Raw genomic sequence first — 22,200 nt, 5'->3', positions numbered from 1 at the left:
AAGATTCAATGAGGTTAACAATTTGTCCAAGGTTTACACATTTTGTAAGGGCAGAACTGCAATTTGAACCCTGGTCTGACTCCAAAGCTGTACTTTTTCTTGCTGTGACTTAATTAGATAATTTATCTTAAGCATTTAGTACAGTGCCTGGCACAGAGTAAACACTCACTAAATGGTAGCTGTTACTACAATGATCAAGACGGCGAGATGGTTATGAATAGAAAATTGGCAAAGGGACATGGAAAACTACACTTTGAAGTAATGCAATATTAGGGTTTAGAAACAGAGTATAAGAATAGCAGATATGTAAGTGAGATTATTTAAGTATTTCAGAGACAAATGACAGTTACAGCCTGGAGGAGGAATTACATGACATATAAGACCCTTTAGGATTTGTGTCATGCTTCCTTCCTCAGCCTCATCTTCTGCCATTCTGACAAGCATTTTATGCTAGTCAGGTGATCAACTTGCAGCTTCCCGAAGGGTTCATGCACTCTCATGCCGCCTTGCCTTTGCACCTGATGCTTCCTTTACCTGAACATTCATTAATTTGGCTAAGTCCTGCTTACCCTTCAAGACTGGGCTTGAGGGCTTCCCTGGTGGCACAGTGGTTAAGAATCTGCCTGCCAGTGCAGGGGACACTGGTTCGAGCCCTGGTCCGGGAAGATCCCACATGTTGCGGAGCAGCTAAGTCTGTGCGCCACAGCTACTGAGCCTGCACTCTACAGACCGTGAGCCACAGCTACTGAGCCCGCGTGCCCCAACTACTGAAGCCCGCGTGCCTAGAGCCCGTGCTCTGCAACAAGAAAAGACACCGCAGTGAGAAGCCGGTACACTGCAACAAAGAGTAGCCCCTGCTTGCCGCAACTAGAGAAAGCCCGCACATAACAACAGAAACCCAGTGCAACCAGAAATAAATATAAATAAATAAATAAATTTATTTAAAAAAAAAAAGACTGGGCTTGAGTGCCACCTCTCCCAGGAAGCCTTCCCTAATTCTCCAGGTTAAGTAAGTTTATGCCTCTATTATAACCACTATCACACTGTTATAATTGCATATTTACTTGTCTCTTCACCCCGACAGACTGTAAACCCGTTGAGCTTGGAACGGCCTCAGTAAATATGTTTTGAAATTAATGAATGATCCTGATACCATCTTGTTGTATCCAAAGGTCATTCATACAGTGCCCCACAAAATTAGTCAGTAGAACATGTGCTTTGGAGCTGCTATTTTTAGCTGTGATATTGAAATCATATGTAAACTGCAGATAACTCCTTCAAATGGTGTTTTAGAAACCCAAGGGCTGGACCTCAAAACAGAGTGTTAGATCATCTGCTTTGGGCATCAATCTTAACCTAAAGGATAGGTGTTATATGTAATGGAAAAGAGAGATCACATGGTCATTGTTTATTAAAATTTTTGGGGTCAGGGGATTACTGTTTTTAAGGAGTAGAACCAGAAAGATTAGGATTGATTAGATGCATTATTTGAAAGGGATTCTTAAACTAGGATAAATATATATTTAGGAAGTGTGAAGGGTTGGGCAGTAAATGAACAAAAAAATGAAATAATTCAGTCCATCTAAACTTAACTGAAAATCCTAATGACTGTGTCAGAAGCAAATTTGAACATAGTGAAGCTTTCTCCCTCTCCCCAAACATTGTTTTCTCATGGCTCTTATAAGTCCAAACTCAGAGGAAAGATAAAACGTGATTATGTGTGTAATATATAATGGCAGTAATACTCATAATTAAATTCCAGACTTCTTTGTATTTGTCTTTTCTTATACCTACCTGCCCTTTTTATTTATCTTTCCAAGGTCTGTGAATGCTGTGTTTCATTTAGCAGATATTTCCCTGCAATTTTCTCTATATTGTGAATATACTAATAATGTGCCAAAATTTTGTTTTAGAAAATAATTCATGTATAGCCCTTCCATTCAAGTGAAACATTTTTTAAAACCCCTTAATTTGTCCACATGTATTTATATTTTTCATGTAACAATGTTTGGTTTAGCTTCTTTTTTAACTTAACATAAAAACTTTTAAAACTTTTTGATGTTTTTCAACTTAACTGTTGCAACTATGTTTTCCTCTTTGTTTAATATAATTATGGATTGTGGACTTCCCTGGTGGCACAGTGGTTAAGAGTCTGGGGCTTCCCTGATGGCGCAGTGGTTGAGAATCTGCCTGCCAATGCAGGGGACACGGGTTCGAGCCCTGGTCTGGGAAGATCCCACATGCCGCGGAGCAACTAGGCCCATGAGCCACAACTACTGAGCCTGCGCGTCTGGAGCCTGTGCTCCGCAACAGGAGAGGCCACGATAGTGAGAGGCCCGCGCACCGCGATGAAGAGTGGCACCCACTCGCCACAACTAGAGAAAGCCCTCGCACAGAATCAAAGACCCAACACAGCCAAAAATAAAGAAAGAAAGGAAGGGAGGGAGGGAGGAAGAGGATGGGAGGATGCCCGAGCACTGCAACAAAGAGTAGCCCCCACTCACTGCAACTAGAGAAAGCCCGTGCGCAGCAACCAAGACCCAGCACAGCAAAAAAAAAAGAAAACAATTAAAAATATATAAATAAATAAAAATACTTTATAAAATTATGGATTGTGTGCAAGGTCAGCTCATATTATCTCCTGTGCATTCTTTTTTAAAATAAATTTATTTTTTTATTATTTACTAATGAAATTATTTTATTTACTATTTTTATTTTTTATAAATAAATAATTATTTATTATTTTTCGTTGCAGTCTTCATTGCTGCGTGCAGGCTCTCTCTAGTTGTAGCGAGCGGGGGCTACTCTTCGTTGCAGTGCGCGGGCTTCTCATTGCAGTGGCTTCTCTTGTTGCGGAGCACAGGCTCTAGGCACGCAGGCTTCAGTAGTTGTGGCTCGCGAGCTTCAGTAGTTGTGGCTTGCGGGCTCTAGAGCGCAGGCTCAGTAGTTGTGGCGCACGGGCTTAGCTGCTCTGTGGCATGTGGGATATTCCTGGACCAGGGCACGAACCTGTGTCCCCTACATTGGCAGGCGGGTTCGTAACCACTGTGACACCAGGGAAGCCCATCCTGTGCATTCTTTACTGTGGTAAAGAATCTGTGTTGGAGGACACAAAAGAAAAACACATGATCCCTGCCCCCTGGAAGCTTATAATCAGTTTGAGGAGGGGAAGCTGTCCTTGGTTGCTGACACATCACTAACTGGCCTAATCTTGAATGCAGTTTAGAAGACTTGTGGGAATTCCCTGGCGGTCCAGTGGTTAGGACTTGGCGCTTTCACCGTTGTGCCTGGGTTCAATCCCTGGCCAGAGCTAAGATCTTGCAAGCCGCGTGGCATGTATGTATGTATGTATGGTTCCCAGTGGAGCAAATGCCAAGTGCTTGCAGCACATGGGAGCCTATTATGCATTGCCTGCTGAGAAAAGAAAGCTTTCTACTTGGACAGTAAAATGGCCCAGTGTTGTTGAGAGAGAACAGGTAAGGGGCTGCAAGTAGACTTTAGGGATCATGTTTTGGGGGAACTGCAGCTCAAAGTCTTTCTCACCCCAGGCAATCAGTACAGCACATTTAGTGCCACCAGTGGAAAAATATAACTCTAGCTAGAAGGGGGGAAAATGTTTCTTTAAAGTTTAGGGCTTCCCTGGTGGCGCAGTGGTTGAGAGTCCACCTGCCGATGCAGGGGACATGGGTTCATGCCGCAGAGCGGCTGGGCCCGTGAGCCATGGCCGCTGAGCCTGCGCGTCCGGAGCCTGTGCTCCACAACGGGAGAGGCCACAACAGTGAGAGGCCCGCGTACCGCAAAAAGAAAAAAAAAAAGTTTAATACAGTTAATAAAAAAAAGTTTAATACAGTTTAATACAGTTAATACCCTTAACTGCAGATGATCATTTATCACATCTTAATCCTAAGAGAGTTATTGATGAAATATAATCAGTTTTTCATTTAATTTTTAGTGCCCACATGGGGTGGCCAAGAGGACGTAACAAGGCATAACTCTCAGCAGCTGTCCAACAGGTAATACTGAGTGTAGTTTTGCATTTATCCAACTAAAAACCATACACTTCATAGCTAATGTAGCAGCTGTTTGCACAGCATGTACTTACCGGGCTTCTGCAAACAAAACTTACTAGTATGGACGAACCAAAGTACATGAGAACAATGTTTTCTATTCTTTGATTTCTTATCTCAAAGTAGATCTAAGAGTGCTTTGCAAGCTTAATATTTCAATATACAGTTGACTCTTTAGAGGGTAGAATAGTTTCCTTATTTGTAGGCAGTGATTTACTGCTCCTATATTTAGGATATAGGATCCTATATCTGAGGGTATTGGATATTTTCTTAAATGTAGAAGAGAATTTGTCTATACCACTTAAAAATCAATATGTATTTATTAATTACACATAAATACATTTGGAAATTAGTCTAATATGAATGGATAACCCACATTATAAATTCAGGCAAAAACAAAGTATAATGCACAGATCCTCGTATCTTTTGTGTTTATTCAGAGGCCTTCCTGGGGTCTGGACCCGATAGGGTGGACTCTACATACTGTATATTTTCATGCCATTTGTTGTTTTACTGTCACATAATAACATCCTTTCCTGAATTCTGAGTGGTGATTTTTAGCTTTTTAAACCTGCAGTTTATGGTTTTTAGAATATAACAACTAGAAAGAATATTCTCTTATTGAGAAGAGTAGTATGTTGTATAATCCATTCTAATCTGCTTCTCTATATAATGCTGCATTTATAGCTTTTAAAAGGAAGGAATTCAAACATGTTTGTTTAATTTGTATCACTTTTAATTAGTTACAAAACGAATGTATGCTCTCATAAAACTTTATTTTTATTTATTTTTTTATTGAAATATAGTTGATTTACAATGTTGTGTTAGTTTCTGGTATACAGCAAAGATAAAACTTTAAATACTGCAGATATCTATATAGGAGAAAGTGAAAAGCAGGGGCAATTCCATTCTCCAGAAACAACCACTGTTAACAGTTTAGTGTCCACGTATCCAAACGTTTTTTCCCATGCTTCTGCAAACATTATCATTATTATTTATTATTATTTTTATAATAATGTATGCTATTTATATTATCGTGCAACTTGCTTTGTTTCCTTAATAATAAATCTTGGATATTTTCCCATTATTGTACATATAAATCTACTTTATATTCTTCTCAAGAGTTATATGGCACTAGGGGACTTCCCTGATGGCACAATGGTTAAGAATCCGCCTGCCAATGCAGGGGGCACGGGTTCGATCCCTGGTCCGGGAAGATCCCACATGCTGCAGAGCAACTAAGCCCGTGTGCCACAACTACTGAGCCTGTGCTCTAGAGTCTGTGAGTCACAACTACTGAGCCCACGTGCCACAACTACTGAAGCCCACGTGCCTAGAGCCTGTGCTCCGCAACAAGAGAAGCCACTGCAATGAGAAGCCGGTGCACCTCAACGAAGAGTAGCCCCTGCTCGACACAACTAGAGAAAGCCCGCGTGCAGCAACGAAGACCCAACACAGCCAAAAATAAATAAATTAATTAATTAAAAAAATAAAAGCTATATGGCACTACATTTGGTAGTGATTTATTTAACAAGTCCTCTTTTCATGAATTATTTCCAAAATTTTTTGTGTCTCAAATAAGACAAACATACTTACATGTATATCTTTGCACACTTGAGCATATTGCTACAGGATAAATTCCTAGAAGAGGAATTTCTAGATCAAGTGTTGCCAGATCTTCCTCTTAAAAGTTGAATAATTTTGCACCCTCAGCAGCAGTTATGGGAATGCCTGTTTCTCTGTAGCTTGGGGAAAAGTAGTTATCAGTCTTTTTAATCTTTGCCAATTTTGATGGGCAAAACTGATGTATTTATTGTTTTAACTCATATTTAGTTAAATATTAGTGGTGCTGAGCATGTTTTTATATTATTAGGCCATTTGTATTGACTCTCTGTGAACTGCCTGACATTTTAAGAAAAGCTTCATTACTGGACTGTAGGTTTTCCTAACAATTGCTGTATAACTCTCACTTCTGTGTCATAAAAATATCTAATTAATATCTTAAACAGAAGCTAAAACTAAGTGTACATATTTTGTGCATTTTCTAAAATCGTGATTTGTGTGTTTTGTTTTTGTTTTTTATAACCTAGAGCCATGGAACTGTTAAGAGTAAAAGGTCAAAGATCCTGGTCTGTTGGACTGTCAGTAGCCGACCTGGTTGACAGTATTGTGAATGATAAAAAGAAGGTGCATTCTGTATCAGTTTTAGCAAAGGTAATTGCTATTCTCATTCTCTCATCATATTTTAAAATATTTATATTATTAATGTAAAGCCAGAAAAAGTGCTGTTCACACTGTAACCCAGGTATCTTCAGTATCACCAGCTTTTAGAGTAACACATGGGAGAAGACAGTTTGGTCTAAGCTCTGTCCTGCTTGGCTATGGGAAGTCTGGGCTTCTACCAGGTTGCCCTTCACCCCCATTAATTTTTGGAATCCCCGAGAAGCATTTATAAATTCCACAAACTTCTTCTTGTCATTTATCTCCTCAGCCAGCCGGGTCACCCCAGACCAACGTGCCAACTGGTCTTAGCCAATCATCAGTCTGCTTCTCCAGTTCAGTTTGTCCTTTACTGCTTTATTCCAAGTATAGAGTCCCTAAAGCACAGCTAAGATGAGGCACAAATGCTTAACCAAATGTTCATGAAAACTTAGGAATACCAGAAGGGAAATAAAACATGGAAGGAAAGACTGAAAACAGATTACCAAATTTGACTGCACTCAGAGTCCATGCTAAACCCCTCCCCTGGGAATTCACTCCGACATTTTTCTTAACCCCCAGCCTGTTACTCATATTGCAGGGGGCTAGCTTACCTCCCCATAAAGTGGGTGTCTTTGACCAAGTTCCGTTTCACAAAAATTTTGTGAAACAGTGACTCGAATTTAGAAAATAAATGAACAATTTTTTTTAAGTTCAACTTGTATCACTTTGTACTTCTAGGACCAGAAAAGCTAGGAAATATCCATATTTATGGTATTATCTTTTTTGCAGTGATTCGGCTCTAATATAATCCCAATTTTTTTTCATTTCAGGGATATTATGATATAAATAGTGAAGTGTTTTTAAGTTTGCCTTGCATCCTTGGAACCAGTGGAGTGTCTGAAGTCATCAGGACCACAGTGAAAGAAGATACAGTGACTGAGAAACTCCAAAGCAGTGCATCATCAATACATAGTCTCCAGCAACAGTTAAAACTTTGATTCTAAAGTTCAGAGTTACTTGAAAGGAAAGGTCGTTTAATTTTACCAACATATATATAGGGCTGAGAACTTCTGTGTCTTATTATTTATCCTTACAAACTGCTTGGTTAAGGTAGATGGTTTCTTGGTTGGCTTTGTAATATGAATCCTTAGGTAGTTAGATAAGAAGGAAAAAAATCTAATTTTCTTTGTTGTTCTTGAGATATCTATACTGTTCTTTAAACCTACAGCAGAGATAAACGTTCATCTGCAATATGCATCATTTTAAAATTATGTATCCTCAATGAGCACCTTTAGCACTTTGGGAATACTTTGAAAATGATACATTTTTAAAGGAAAATTACTCTTTGACTGTTATAATAACCATGATAAGCCGAAAGCGCAGTATGGATTTACAAAATCTGTGCCAGCTATACACTCAAAGGATCCACAATTTAAGCTATTAATGTTTCTTCTTTAAAAACAGTGGGTAGTAATGATAATAAAGCATTTTGTTTTCCCTCTTCAAATTGATTAGCTACCACAAAAATGGAAAAGAATTTTACACGTACTTTAAAATAGTAAAAAGGAAAATGAAATTTTTTAATATATGAAGAAAAAGTGTACTTTAATTTCCAGTGGGACTGTCCTTTCTGGAATTTTCTATAACCTCTTCCTAGGCTATATAAGATCTCCGACATCTCAAGAACGCACTGTGACATTAGTAGAACCGTAGAGAATGTGTATTTTTAGTGGAAGTAGGTTATGAATGAAAGCCAAGCAGTTTAAAGCCAAAATATGAGGCTTTCGTAAAAGCCATTGGTCTTAATGGGGGGAGGTTGGGTGGGCTGATTGTCTGAGCAAATCCTTTAACTACTCCTGAAGAAATGATTTACTTTGGTGATGGGTCAATAATGACAATATCTTCATATGTGAAAGATAGCATATTATTACGAATGTGATGCACAGCTAAGAGCAAGAACTAACATCAACACTTCTAGTATTTCTGGCAATGTGATGAGCACTTTATTGTTTTATTCCTCAGGATTATTTATTAATCCTCACAGTAACCCACTGAGGAAGGGACTATTATCATCATTTTATAGAGGAGGAAATTGAGGTTTAGTGCCCAAGATCTCATGACTAAGGGACACTTACATACAACCTCTACTTTTTCTAAGTACGAGAAGAGGGAAAAAGCATAAAAGCAGAAATAGTTACCACAAGACCCTAAAGCTGGGGTTCTATACTCTTATATTCTCATGTAGGGGCTTTTTTTTTCAATATAGTTTTTAGAAAGACTGATTCTCTGACTTCCCAGACTTGCCCTCAGCAAATAGCTGGGGGGAATGGGGGAGGTACGCACTGAAGTAGGCGTTTATTTAGTCATTCAGTTAAATAAGTGGGAGCCTGCTATACACCAGGTGCCATACTGGGCACTGCAGATACAGTGGTGAGCAAACCTGGACTAGGTACAAGCCCTCATGGTGCTTATAATCTAGTATGAAACATAGTAATCAAGTCTCACAAATAAATGTCCAATGCAAGTGTAATAAGTGCTGTGAAGTCCCAGGTGCTTTGAAAGCATATTATAGGTAACCCAAACCTGGTCAATGAGATAGGAGCCAGATGGATTATACGGGCAGACATACCTTAGATAGAGAGGAAACAGTCAAACTAATGCTGATTTAGAATAATAATGGATGCTTATAATGATGAGCTTAAATCATAAAGAAAAGGTGAAATTATATTCAGTGTTCCATGTTTAAGTAGAAAAGTATTTAATATGCTTGGAAAGATTCACACTATAATGAACTAGTGTAAAAACATTGGCCATTTGAAGAGAAGAGCATTAGTTCTGTGTAATTTCACTGCATGGGTAGGTTATTTTGGTGTTAACTCTAATAGTATATCCTCACTGTCCTTTTGTATGAAATAAGAAATTAAAACTAAAAGGACCATTTCTTGTGTTTTTAAAGTCGCCTTTTCTAATATCAGATACCTAATTGTGCTCTTGAAGAATAACCTAATTACAAGATACTGTATAAATAGATGAATTGCTAAGAATTCACTACATTAATTATAAAAGGAACATGTCACTACAACAATACTTATTGCGTCTACTGTTATTCCAGGTACTGTGTTAGAATCTGAGAAGTGAAAAGATGAGTAATAATAGCCCTTGCCCTACAGAAGCCCACAATATAGAAGTAATTCTATCAGATATTTCCTTGAGTGTTGAGTATTATAAATCATATAGTAAGTTCTATATATAAGTCAAGAAGCAGTACCACCACCACCTCACTGTGATTTGGTGATAATTTGACATTCATGATGCTTCTATTAACTTTCACTTTTTTTCATCTTTCCAAAATCATGCAGTGTCTCTTGTTATGGTTTTTAATGGGGCTTGGATTAAAATGCTTCTTTGATATTGTAACAGATAAATATTTTATTTTCCAATTTACATTGTAGTTATTCTTAAATATCAAGAATATTGAATAAAATAAACTTTGACTTTAAAATTACCGGGGGATTCCTAATTTATTGGGTGGAAGGAAATATATTCAGATTGAGGAGAAAGATTCTTTCCTATAATTCATACAGTCCCCAGGATATTTAGTTACTTCATTTTAAGTGGCTTAAGTGCAAAATGAAGAGAATGGATTTTGTTAATTGTTTTCAAACTTTAAAAAATTATTTTTAACAAGAACACCTTTTGAACAATATATTGCCTACACTCTTCCAATTGATAAAAGTAGAATTGCTGTAACTGGAGGTGCTCCTGGGTAAGCTGTGGCTTTAAGAATAGTTTGAAAAGCACATTACTTTTAAGTGACAAAGAGGTGTAGGGAAGGATAGACTGCCCTATAGTTTGGTTTGACTGGAGCTGTGTGCTTAACTAATATATAGTGTCCAAAGAAAGATACCTATTAAAATAGACTTTATTTTGTCTGTGTTGGCAACGATGTATAATGATGCTTCCACATGTTGTCAATTAGGCCCTCTTTGTGTATGTGACCTTCACTTAGATGCCAATTTAGAAGAGAATTAATACCACAGCCTGTTCCCCAGTAGCACTATGCTAATATCATCCAAATAATCATACTTCACAGCGTCAAACCCAAGCTTTACAGTACCTCGAACGGCACTGTACTTACAAAACTGGTGGTGATGTGCAACAATAATGACTAATATAAATGACCATGAGGAACTTCTATGGGTATAGAAATTCAATTAAGATAGAGTACCTACTCTTGTACTGTATAATAAGACAATGAGGATCTGAAGATGAGTCTGCCCTCAAAGACTTGGACTTTGTTAGTGGACAGGCTAGTACACACACGGAATCCAAGGTAGAAGGTAGGATGTCTGGGCACCAAGGAGAAATGGGGGCTTGGATTAAAATGCTTAATCCAAGCATTTGGATTAGGGGAATGATTTCCTGTAGAAGAAATTACTGCCTGGCTTCCTGTGAAACGAGGGCTCTGCACTTTGCCCTCGAGAATGTAGTATGATGAACTTTTCACCTTAAAAATGAAAAACCACCTGATAATCAGAGACGCTGGGCATCGCCTTTTGCAAGCCTTTCATCCTAGAGTTGGAAAAAACTGAAGCCCGAACTAGGAGTGCATTTGCCTGCTATTATCAGAAGGGCAAGTCAGTGGCAGAACTGTTTTCTGACTCCAGTCCAGTGCCTTCCCACTTGATGTTTGTCGTTTAAGCTCACTGGCAAGATCTTCGTACTTCTTCCCCTCCCTGCACCTGCGCTCTTAGTCTAAGGGCAACTGTCAAAGACCTGCCAATCTTACCCCGGCTCAGAGTTTCCACCCTCGGAACAAAAGTGCACTCTTGGAAAGATTCACACCATAATGAACTAGTGTAAAAACACTGGCCATTTGAAGAGAAGAGCACAAAATTGCACAAGATTGCTCGGCCTGCCAAGCTCTAGCCACGCCCACCCTTGGTCACCGACCTCGGAAGTGACGTAAGGGAACCGGAAGCGCTGGCGTGGTGGCCTACTTCCTGTTGGTAGAGGTGGGGGGGGTGGGGGGTTGGCTCCGCGGTGTGCGACTGTGTGGGGCAGCCTGGGGCAGCCCCGGAGCGGCTGACCCTCTGCCTGTGGGGACGGGAGTCGCGAAGCGGCCGCCATGGCGGGGTCGGAGAGCCAGCTCAAGAAAATGGTGTCCAAGGTGAGGCCGCGGCGCGCTCGCCTTTCGGCGCTCACCCACCGCTCCCTTCCGCTCCGCCCGGGCCTTTCCGACCAGCCTAGCGAGCCTCCCCCGGGCGAGCCCGAAGCCCCGGGCAGTGCCCGTCCGCCTCCGCCGCCCCAGCCCCGGGATGCCTGTCGCCCGGTGCCGGAATCCTGGGCCGGGGCCGGCGCGGGGCGGCGACGGTCAACAAAGGCGCGGAGCCGAGGCTGCCTGCCACCTGCCGCCCGTCCTCCTCTCTCCAGGGAGAGAGTTTGGAGCAGTCTTTGGGGCAGTATAGTTTTCGTCTTAGTTTTTTATCAACACAAAGAGAGGGTTGTACTTAAAACTCGGTCGTGGGCACTCCTCCACTTGTGTCCCAGTGTAGGATTCGTGCGTCTTCGCCCTTCCCTCCCGGCCCCCGGAGATTGTGTCCTTTTCAGTTTGTATTCTTCACGCAGCTCAATAGCCGACCCGCGGATGATCATAACTTGGTTGAATTGGCTCAGTTATAAGTAAAAACGTCCTTGAGAAGCCAGAATACCGGTACCTCACTACATCGGGTGAAATAAATAGAATTCCATTACCATTTCAGGGACTTTGATTTGCTAAGAGTGACTACCTTTAATTGTATGCTACTTATAACGCGGAATTATTTGGTTTGAAATTTTTAATCTTCACCGTTCAAGACCGGTGTATTTTTTTCTTTTTTATAAAAGGAGGTAGGCATTTTGTATTTAAAGCCGTGAGTTATTTTGACAACTACTTAAAATGTGGCATCTGATACCAGAGTGAACTGGGTGTTTTTTTTGTTTTTTTTTCAGTTTATCAAAGCTAATTGGAATAAGATGTATGTGAAATGGTTGAGTGCAGAATCTTCTCCAGTTAAACGATTAGCTTTAGATACTTTTGTCAAAACAAGAATGGTAGGAAGCAAAGAAGTGTAAACAGTTTTCAATAGTATTAAAATACACTATTATGTATGAACTTATTCCTTTGAAAAATATACTTTTCCCCCCAGTAAAATCATCCCCATAGTCTTTGATTGAAGAGCAAATAATCTCTAAAGAGTGAGTGATGGTTTTTTAAATAAAGCTTCTCTTGATTGTTCTAATCATATCTTCTAGGCTTCTGATTTTCTTTCTTTTTTAAAAAAATTGAGGTATAGTTGATTTGATTTTCTTTCGATAAAGTAATTATCTTTAGTTGTAGAGGAAGTTTTAGGGAGCCCTAGAAGATTGTGGCAGAGGTCTGTGTTGTAACATTTATATATTGCTTTTTTTTTTTAAAGTACATTGTTTTATATACTATGTAACTGAAGAGTATCTGTTCTGTACCATTTTTTTTAATCTTTAAAGTTGATAACATTGCTCTTAAGGTTTATTCCTTAATTTATATGTATGAAGGTATTTACATACAAGGACAGGAATATTCAAATATTGGTTTTGAATTTTTAAAACCATAATTAGTTTTCCTAAACTTTCTGTAGAGGAACCTGCCTTCAAAGACAGAGGCAGGACATCTTTAGAAGATATTTTATACTTCCACCTGTCTTTTCCGTCCACCCTCTTCATATCCTAAGAACAAAAAAGGACATAGGGAAGAGGTGGGAGATGGCATTCTGTCTTTTGGTTCTTGGCTCGGTTTCTGAAAAACTGAGTCTCTTACAAGTGGTGATGTCAGTTCTGAGTATCAGCACGTTTTCTCTCCAGCCTGTGAAGAGATAGATAGGTAGGAATAGTAAGTAGGATAATAGAAGCAATTTGTGGAATTTCTTCCTCCTGGTGGAGGGCTGGCTTCAGGTGTTATCTTTTCAGTTGGGTGTGGTCCAGTGTAGGCATTGGTAGCCAGGACCTTGGACACATTGCTAGGGTGATGGTCCTTTACTCTTTATCTGATTCTGGGATTTCCATCACCCAACATGTTACTTTGGGCCACCTGCTTTTACTTATGTCTTTTTTGAGGTATAACTGACATAGAACAGTATATTATCTTTTGATATATTACTACAGGTATTTTTTTCCTTTGAGCATTTATTTTAGCTCCCAACTTAAATACAGCTTTTAGTTTAACAACCTCTCTGTCATTGTTTTTGCAGTTAAGAGAGGTATATTTATACTATTGGTCCATCTTGCTTTACACAAATAACTTTTATATTTTTCATACAGACAACTACCTGTATTCTTACATGCTACATCTACAGCATTCCTAGAGGTGGAGTCACTACTAACTAGGTAGGAGAGAGCTGGCACATTAAAGATTGTAATGCACTTCACACTGTTTTAGATTCTAGGGATACAACAGTGAACAGACAGTGTGGAATTTAAATTCTATTAGAAGGCAACAAACAACTCAGTAAGTACATTAAGTAAGTAGCATGTTAGAAGGTGTTAAGTACTTTGGAGAAAAGTAAAGCAGGAAAGGGTAATAGAGTGCTCAAACGTGAGAATAGGATAGATTGCAATTTTAGAGAGTAGTAAAGGAAGGCCTTCCTGAGGTCTATTTGAGCAAGACCTGAAAGAGGTGAGGAAGCAAACTGGAACAATCTGGAGTAAGAACATTCCAGGAAGAAGGAAAAACAAGCATAAGGGCCCTGAGACAGAAGCTTGTCATGCATGATAGAGGAACAGCAAAGGGAGCTAAGGGGGCTGGACTGGAGTGAGCAAGGGGAAACAGTGCTGAATAAAGGGGTGGTAGATTTTGGAGGGTCTTGCAGGCCACTGTAAGCACTTTGGCTTTTACTTGGAGTATGGTGGGAAGCCCCTGATCTGTTACTTGTACTTAGAGTATGGTGGGAAGCCCCTGATCTGTTAACAGTATAGCTCTAGCTGCTGTGCTGAGACTAGACTGTAGGAGGTTCAGTCGAGTGGAAGCAGAGACAACTCCAAGGAGGCAGTTGTAGTAACCTAAGTGTAGCTATGAAGATAGTGAGGAGTGATCAGGTTCTGGATATTTTTGAAGGTAGAGCTAACAGGGTTTTCCGACAGACTCACTGTGGATGTGTAGGAAAGAGAAGCATCCAGGATAATGTCAAAGCTTTTGTCCTGAGCAACTAGAAGGATACAGACATGGAAGACTGTAAGAGGCATAGATTTTGGGGGGAAGATAAGGAGTTCAATTTTGATCATGTTAAATTTGACATTCATTAGATATCCAAGTGGAGATATCAAATTGGTAATTGGATATACGTGTCTGGAGTTCAGGAAAGAGGTTCAGACTCGAATTTTTAAATTTGGGAGTTATCAGTGTATAAATGTTATTTTAAGCCATGCATGGAGATCACCAAAGGAGTGAGTTGAGATAAAGAAGAGGACCAAGGACTGAGCCCTGGGGCTCAGTATTATTAAGATAAGAGGTTAGGAGAAGAGAAAGAACCAGCAAAGACACTGAGAAGGGGTAGACACAGAGAGGAGAAAAAGCAGCAGTGGTGTCCTGCAAATCAAGTGAAGAACATGTGTTAAGAGGAAGGAATTGACTTGGTCAAATGCTGCTGTGATAGGTTAAGTAAGATGAAGACTGAGGATTGGCCATTGCATATGGCCATGTGTGGCAGTTACTGGTGACGTTAATGAGCAATTTCAGTGAAAGTGGAAAACTCTGATTGGAGTGGGTTTGAAGAGAATGGGTCTAGTCTTTGAGCATCAGTGGTTAACATCACGGAGAGATACCTAGATGTCATATGCTACTTGATGGAAAAACACCATCATCTGTGAAATGATCTTGCCAGAGAGAGGGGAAGACAGTGGAGGAAAAACAAAAGTAAAATTTAGAAAAAAATCATGAAAAAGATCATAACTTCCAGATCCAACTACTAATTCACAAGAAATACAAAGGAAATAGGAACATACATATTAAACTACACCAAGGGGACGCAGTTAGCAAAATCCAAACTGTGGGAGCTTCTATAGGACAAATGAACCGATTTCTTCAACAAGTAAGTTTGAAGGGGTTAAAATAGAAATGGACCCACTGATGAGCAGTTAAAATGTGTTATATCCATATAATGGAATATTATTCAGCAACATGAATGTACCTTGAAAACCTGCTAAGTGAAAGAAGGTAGTCATAAATGACCACAGACTATATAATTCCATTTATATGAAATGTCCAGAATAGGCAAATTGATAGAAACAAAGTAGATTAGCAGTTGTCTAGGGTGAAAGGGGATGTCGCTGGTGGAGTGAGTGGGTGATTGCTACAGGTTGTGCATTTCTTTTGGGGGTGATGAAGATGTTCTAAAATTGATAGTGGTGGCGGTTGTACAACTCTGAATGTACTAACAGCCACTGAGCCTTACGTAGGTCACTTTAAATGTGTGAATTATATGGTATGTGAATTATATCTCAGTAAGGCTATTATCAAAAAAGAGGGGTGGGAGAGAATCTGTAGATTAAAAGAGGCCTAAAGGACATTTTCACATTGAAATATGTGGTCTTTATTTGGATCTCCATTCAAACAACAACAACAAAAATGACATGAGACTGCATATTTTATGATATAAGGAAATAGTGATTATTTTAGTGTGATAATAGTATTGTAGGCTTTTTTTTAAAGTTCTTATCTTTTAAAGATATGTACTAAAATATTTATGGGTAATAGGATATGATGTTACCATTTGCTTCAGAATAATACAGGAGGAGGGAAAGGTGAATGAGATTATAGATTAAATAAGATTGGCTATGAGTTGATTGTTGAAGCTGGGTGTAGTGCTGAAGCAGGGGATTTATTATACTGTTCTACTTTTGGATACCTTTGAAATGTTCCATAATAAAAAGCTTTAAGAGGAGAGAGTAGGAAGAGAGCAATTACGGACAGCAAAAGTAGGAAGCTCCTTGCAGGAGTTTTTGCAGTAAAGGGGAACTGAGAGAAGTTTGGTTGTAGGTGGAGGGGGAAGGGAGGTAAGGAATGTTTTTGTGTGAATAAGACAGGAGAAAGAAAAATATGTGTGTGGTAATAGTACTGATCCCATAGCATGGAAAAGTTGGTGCTTCAGGACAAAAGAGGTCAAGAACTGCTGAAGAGATGCCTTTGAGTAGACCTGGATTTATTTCCTAATTTTTCTTGTATTTTCTCCCTTATTGTCTATCACTGTCTTTTGTGCTGGTCTCTGAGATTTCTTTGACTTTATATTCTAATCCTTCTATTAGATGTTTTATTTCTACTCTCACTTTTTTTTATGTCCAAGAGTCCTTTTCTGAGTGTTCTTGTTTTATGGATACAATATCATTTCTTCTTTCTTTGAAATTTTTAATGCTAATTCTTTTTGAAGTTTTCTTCTGCTCCTTGCATTATTTTTATTCTTAGTTCCTTCTTTCCGTTTCCGTCTGTGACATGTTTCTTGGAGTCTTTCTTTTTGGAATAGCTGACTGTTCCTTTTTAAGAGAGAAGCACTAAAAGCTGATTGAAAGCTTTGTGCATGAATGGAGCTTGTCAGCTGGTGAGCTTCAGTGTGTTGTGAACAGATGGGGATCCCCATCTCCTGATTTCCTAATCTGCTAAGAGTGTGTAAGCAAGGTTCCTAGTTTTCCTGGACTGGAGTGGTACAAGACAGGGGTATGAGAATACAATACAGCACATGGTCAATTGCAAAATAGTATTGACGATGAATGCTGGAGAGGGAGAGATCGTTTTGGGCTAAAGGGAAGTCTGGAAAAGGATTCATTGAGAAGGAAAGTGATGTAAACTAGGTCTTTGAGAATGATTAAGATTTGATTTGGCGGAGGACCTTTTAAGTTGGAAAAAGAGCTAAAATGGAGGTAAAAGTTTGAATAGGTGGCAGGAGAAAAAGCTACTGAGGTTCTTTCAGTCTTTATTTAATTAATGTTAATGATCACTCAGAACCATTATACTTTTAAGAAGAGTGCTATTAATAAGATTTTAAGAAAATTAACCTAGCAGTAAAATATGTGCATTGGTTTTAAACTAAATTCATTTGTAATTTTCCTTTTCAGTACAAATACAGAGACCTAACTGTACGTGAAACTGTCAGTGTTATTACTTTATACAAAGATCTCAAACCTGTATTGGATTCATATGGTGAGTTTATATAATAAAAATATCAAGTACTATACTTTGAGTTTACTCTCTTTGTTAATAATTGTAGGTTTCCCATTTTCCCTTTAAGTTTGTTGGTTTTTTCATTGTAGGACTAACCTTCACCTAAAAAAAGTTGTGAGAGATAGGAAATTACAAGATCTAATAATAACATCTTACATTTGTTTAGTTATTTTAAGTTTTAATATACTACTCTAACATAGAACTAATGCAAATTTAGAACTAGAGGTGATGTTAAAAATAGTTTAGTCCATCATTTCCCAAAATAGTATACATAGTTGTGAAGAATGTTGCTTTGGGGGCATGGGTAGAGGGGATTCTGAGGTTAAGTTTGAGCACTTATAGATTAAACAAAATTAAATGGGTTTCTTTGCAACAAGATTTCTCAGAGCCTTTAATATGCTAATGTGTCATTATGCCTCACCAAGGGGGGAGAGAAGATAATACATTGTTCAGTATATTCTAAAGTTAATTAACTAGTGAACCTTTTTTCTCTCTAGAGCATCTCTTTATATTCTTAGGAACACATTTTGTAAAACTATATTCTGGACTATCCTTTTCATTTTATAGATGAAGAAAACACTTAAAAACTATTGTCCTTAATTCCGTAGAGTAGGTAGGTGACAATTTGTGTCCACCTTCTATTGAGATGAAATAAAGTTGTGATTTAAGTAAGAAATGACAATATTCAGAGGGTTTTTTTTGGTTTGTTTTTTTTTAAACAGTCTTTTTGGCCCCACCAATCCTAACCTGATCTCTCCAACCCCGTCTCCTGGTAAACACCAAATGTGCCAGGGCCAAGGGAAACCCATGCTGCCTCCTGCCCATTGTGAGGCCCTTGGCAATGAGGGCAAAGAGCTGAATTTTGTAGCTGAGACTCTCACTCTAAACCCCACTCATCTCCAGGGCTTTGTAAACAGGAGCCTGGTGAGAGGCAGCAGAGGGGGAATCAATCCTGAATATCCTGAACAACAAAGTCATGAACCGGAAGTCCTCTCCCAAACTAGGGCATAATTCTCCTTCCTGTCCACATACTGTACTATGGTATTTAGATCTGCAAAAAAACTCATATTACCAAAATTAGAGTTAATTTAAAAATGGCTTCAATGGGGGAATAAAGTGACAAAGGCTAGAATTTTATGGTAAGTGCATAGTTTTTACTGAATACTAAAAGAATAAATGTTGATCAAAACTGACAAAGAGGGGGCTTCCCTGGTGGCGCAGTGGTTGAGAGTCTGACTGCCGATGCAGGGGACACGGGTTCATGCCCCGGTCCGGGAGGATCCCACATGCCACGGAGCGGCTGGGCCCATGAGCCATGGCCGCTGAGCCTGCGCGTCCGGAGCCTGTGCTCCGCAACGGGAGAGGCCACAGCAGTGAGAGGCCCGCGTACCGCAAAAAAAAAACCCAAAACAACAACAACAACAAAATAAACTGACAAAGATTCCAACATCATTGAACAAATATTATATATACAGCCACACAGGCTGGACCAAGTCTAAACCATTGTCATCAACTTGCTTTTAGAGTAAATATAACCCTAAAATTAAATACGGTGGTCTTTTAAAAATACAAAATCAGAATAAATTACAGCACAGTTTATAATTGTCAATAGTAGGTAAAAGAACTGAGGTCAACAGTACAGTTCTGTGTTCTTGTACTGCACATTACAGCCTTTCCTCTATGTAATAGTGTTAATTGCAAATCATTATTACAGATAATAGCAGTCCATGTAACACAAAGTATGTGCCCTAGTTATTCAGTCAATTACAGGTAGGAAAACTTCTGCGATGTGAGAAATATTTGTATTAAAAGAAGATGTCCGTATTTGACTGAAAACTTTTTTCCTTTTTCATACTGTGGGATACTACATTGGGATTGAGAATGACAGTGAGTGGGAATAAACATCTGAAAATATTAGGTTAATATTTAATATGGTGTCAGTTAATAGTGATTTTTAAGTAATTTTATAATCATGTTGGTTGGGGATCCAGAGCTCATATTTATTGGGACTGTAGCATTAACATTTATTTTTCCAAGTAATTCATAGCATCTTTACTCATTTAAAGCTGATCCCATTAAGTGAATCAACAAAGGATACTTTATTATTGGACAAAATGTATGAACATTAACAAGTTAGTCCTTTCAAGGGTAATAATGCGTTTTAACTGTTGTTTCTGAAACATAAGAATAACTTACGTGGGAGCATCTGTGAGAATGCTTGTTGATTAACTCATTATTCTTACCTTTCAGTTTTTAATGATGGCAGTTCCAGGGAACTAATGAACCTCACTGGAACGATTCCTGTGCCTTATAGAGGTAAATGTCTTATGTGATTCGTGTTTCCAGCATAGATGCATTTTAATTCACATTTAGTTGCCAAAGAATTGTAGGTAATTAAGCTTGCTTTTTTGTGACTTTCATGATAATATAGAAACTTCACCTCCTATTCTAAGTGAACTTCATTTGGCAGCAGCACCTCATATTTTCATCTTTTTTCCCCTACTTCCTTACCAAGATATATCAACAAATAAGTGCCTCAGTGCACTAGAAGAGTTTGTTTGATAGAATCAGAGAATCTTAGAACTAGAAAGGGATCTTAGCTGCCCCCTAGTTCAGCTCCCACCCTACTCAAACTTATCTGACAATGGGAAGCTGTATAGTATAGTGACTAAGATAGAGGCTTTACAGTCAGGGCAGAGTAGGGTTTTAGTTCTCTGTAATCTATTAGTTTTGTGACAATGGGCATCTGTAACATTTGGATAATAGTACCTAACTCAAAGAAGAATTCATTTGTAATAATGTATGTAAAGGACTTAGCACAGAGGCTGGTATATCAAAAGTAGCTATTATTTATGGTTGTAATGCTGATGATGGATAATTACATCTCTGTCAGTCAGCCACCCTCTGCTGGAAGACTTACAATGATAATGGAGCATTCAGCTTCATGAGCAACTGTGGACAGCTCTGTTAGTTATTCCTTGTGACTAGCTAAGACCTGTGTCTCAGTAACCTACCCATTGATTTTATATAGTACCTGCTATGCGTGGGGGAAAAGGGCTAGGGATACAAAGGTGAATAAAGGATGTACTTTCCCTGGATGAACATACACAAATAGGGGAAACAGGGAATAAATAGATATTTACACTATTCTATACCCGTTATAGAATAATGAAATATAAAGGTGCTGTGAGATTATAGAGAACAAGAACACGTGGGAAGGTCATCAAAGAAATAACGTTCAATTTGGTGTTAAAGGATGAGTGAACCATTCATAACAGAATGGACATCCCAGGCAGAGGGAAAAAACACTTGAGTATCAGCATTTTATAGAGCAAATACGAGTAAACTTCAGGATTATTGACTTTTCCTTTACCCCAGGAAGTAAGCTCTGGTGAGGGAAAAAGGTATGTGGGGGAGAGAAGGAGGCAGAAGACTATCGTAGACATAATTAAAGACATTTATTATTTTTTTTCTTCTGGTTTTATTGAGATGTAATTGACATATAGCACTATATAAGTTTGATATACAGCGTAATGATTGACTTCATACATCAAGAAATGATTACCTCAGTAAGCTTAGTGAACATGTCATATAGATACAAAATTAGAGAAACAAAAAAATATTTTTCCCTTGTGATGAAATTCTTAAGTTTTCATCAAGTTGCGATGTTTACTCTCAACAACTTTCATATATAACATACAGCAGTGTTCATAACATTTATCATGTTGTACATTACATTCCCAGTACTTAACTTTTTTTTTTTTTTTTTTGGCTGTGTTGGGTCTTCGTTGCTGCTCGCGGGCTTTCTCTAGTTGCGGCAAGCAGGGGCTACTCTTCGTTGCGGTGCGTGGGCTTCTCATTGCAGTGGTTTCTCTTGTAGCAGAGCATGGGCTCTAGGCGCACAGGCTTCAGTAGTTGTGGCACCTGGGCTCAGTAGTTGTGGCACATGGACTTAGTTGCTCCATGGCATGTGGGATCTTCCCGGACCAGGGTACAAACCTGTGTCCCCTGCATTGGCAGGCAGATTCTTAATCACTGCACCACCAGGGAGGTGCCCTTGCTTTTTTATAACTGGAAGTTTGTACCTCATGTCTACTGTCCTACAATTCTCCCTTTCCCCCAGCCCTCACCTCTGATAACCACAAATTTGATCTCTTTTTCTGTTTGTTTGTTTATCTGTGTGTGTTTGAAGTATAATTGACCTATAACACTGTGTTAGTTTCTGTTATAGAACATAGTGATTTGATATTTCTGTACCTCTCAAAATGATCAACATGATAAATCTAGTTACCATGTGTCACCATACAAAACATTACATAATTATTGACAGTATTCCCCACACTGTACATATCATACTGTGATTCATTTATTTTACAGATGGAAGTTTGTACCTCTTAATCTTCCTCACCTGTTTCTCTTCTCCCACCTTCTTCCCCTCTGGCAACCACCTCTTCTTTGTATCTATGAGCCTGTTTCTGTTTAGTTTTGTTTGTTCATTTGTTTTGTTTTTTAGATTCCACATATAAGTGAAATCATACAATATTTGTCTTTCTCTGTCTGACTTATTTCACTTAGCATAATACCCTCTAGGTCTATCCATGTTGTCACAAACGGCAAGATTTCATTCTTTTTTATGGCTCAGTAATATTCCTTTATGTATATGTATACCACATCTTCTTTATCCATTCATCTATCAGTGGGTACTTA

General features: G+C 38.8%; 2 protein-coding genes across 3 annotated transcripts in view; both read left to right on the top strand.

Annotated features, from left to right (window-relative positions):
* Positions 1-9,765, top strand: part of UEVLD (UEV and lactate/malate dehyrogenase domains) — a 46,483-nt gene extending 36,718 nt beyond the window's left edge. For both annotated transcript variants that reach the window (XM_082659957.1, XM_082659958.1), the window contains 3 exons: positions 3,953-4,013; positions 6,158-6,281; positions 7,100-9,765. In XM_082659957.1, the coding sequence (XP_082516083.1) occupies positions 3,953-4,013; positions 6,158-6,281; positions 7,100-7,267 (353 nt within the window). In that variant the 3' untranslated portion in view covers positions 7,268-9,765. The remainder of the gene's footprint in view (positions 1-3,952; positions 4,014-6,157; positions 6,282-7,099) is intronic.
* A 1,505-nt stretch (positions 9,766-11,270) lies between these two features.
* TSG101 (tumor susceptibility 101) overlaps positions 11,271-22,200 on the top strand; it is a 58,182-nt gene continuing 47,252 nt past the window's right edge. Inside the window, exons 1-3 of the mRNA XM_082659230.1 lie at positions 11,271-11,439; positions 17,388-17,472; positions 19,744-19,809. Of these exons, the coding sequence (XP_082515356.1) occupies positions 11,398-11,439; positions 17,388-17,472; positions 19,744-19,809 (193 nt within the window). The 5' untranslated portion in view covers positions 11,271-11,397. The remainder of the gene's footprint in view (positions 11,440-17,387; positions 17,473-19,743; positions 19,810-22,200) is intronic.

Source organism: Grampus griseus, assembly GCF_964374135.1.
Source record: "Grampus griseus genome assembly, chromosome: 8".
NCBI classification, from domain to species: Eukaryota; Metazoa; Chordata; class Mammalia; order Artiodactyla; family Delphinidae; genus Grampus; species Grampus griseus.
This window is presented reverse-complemented; position numbering and strand designations above follow the sequence as displayed.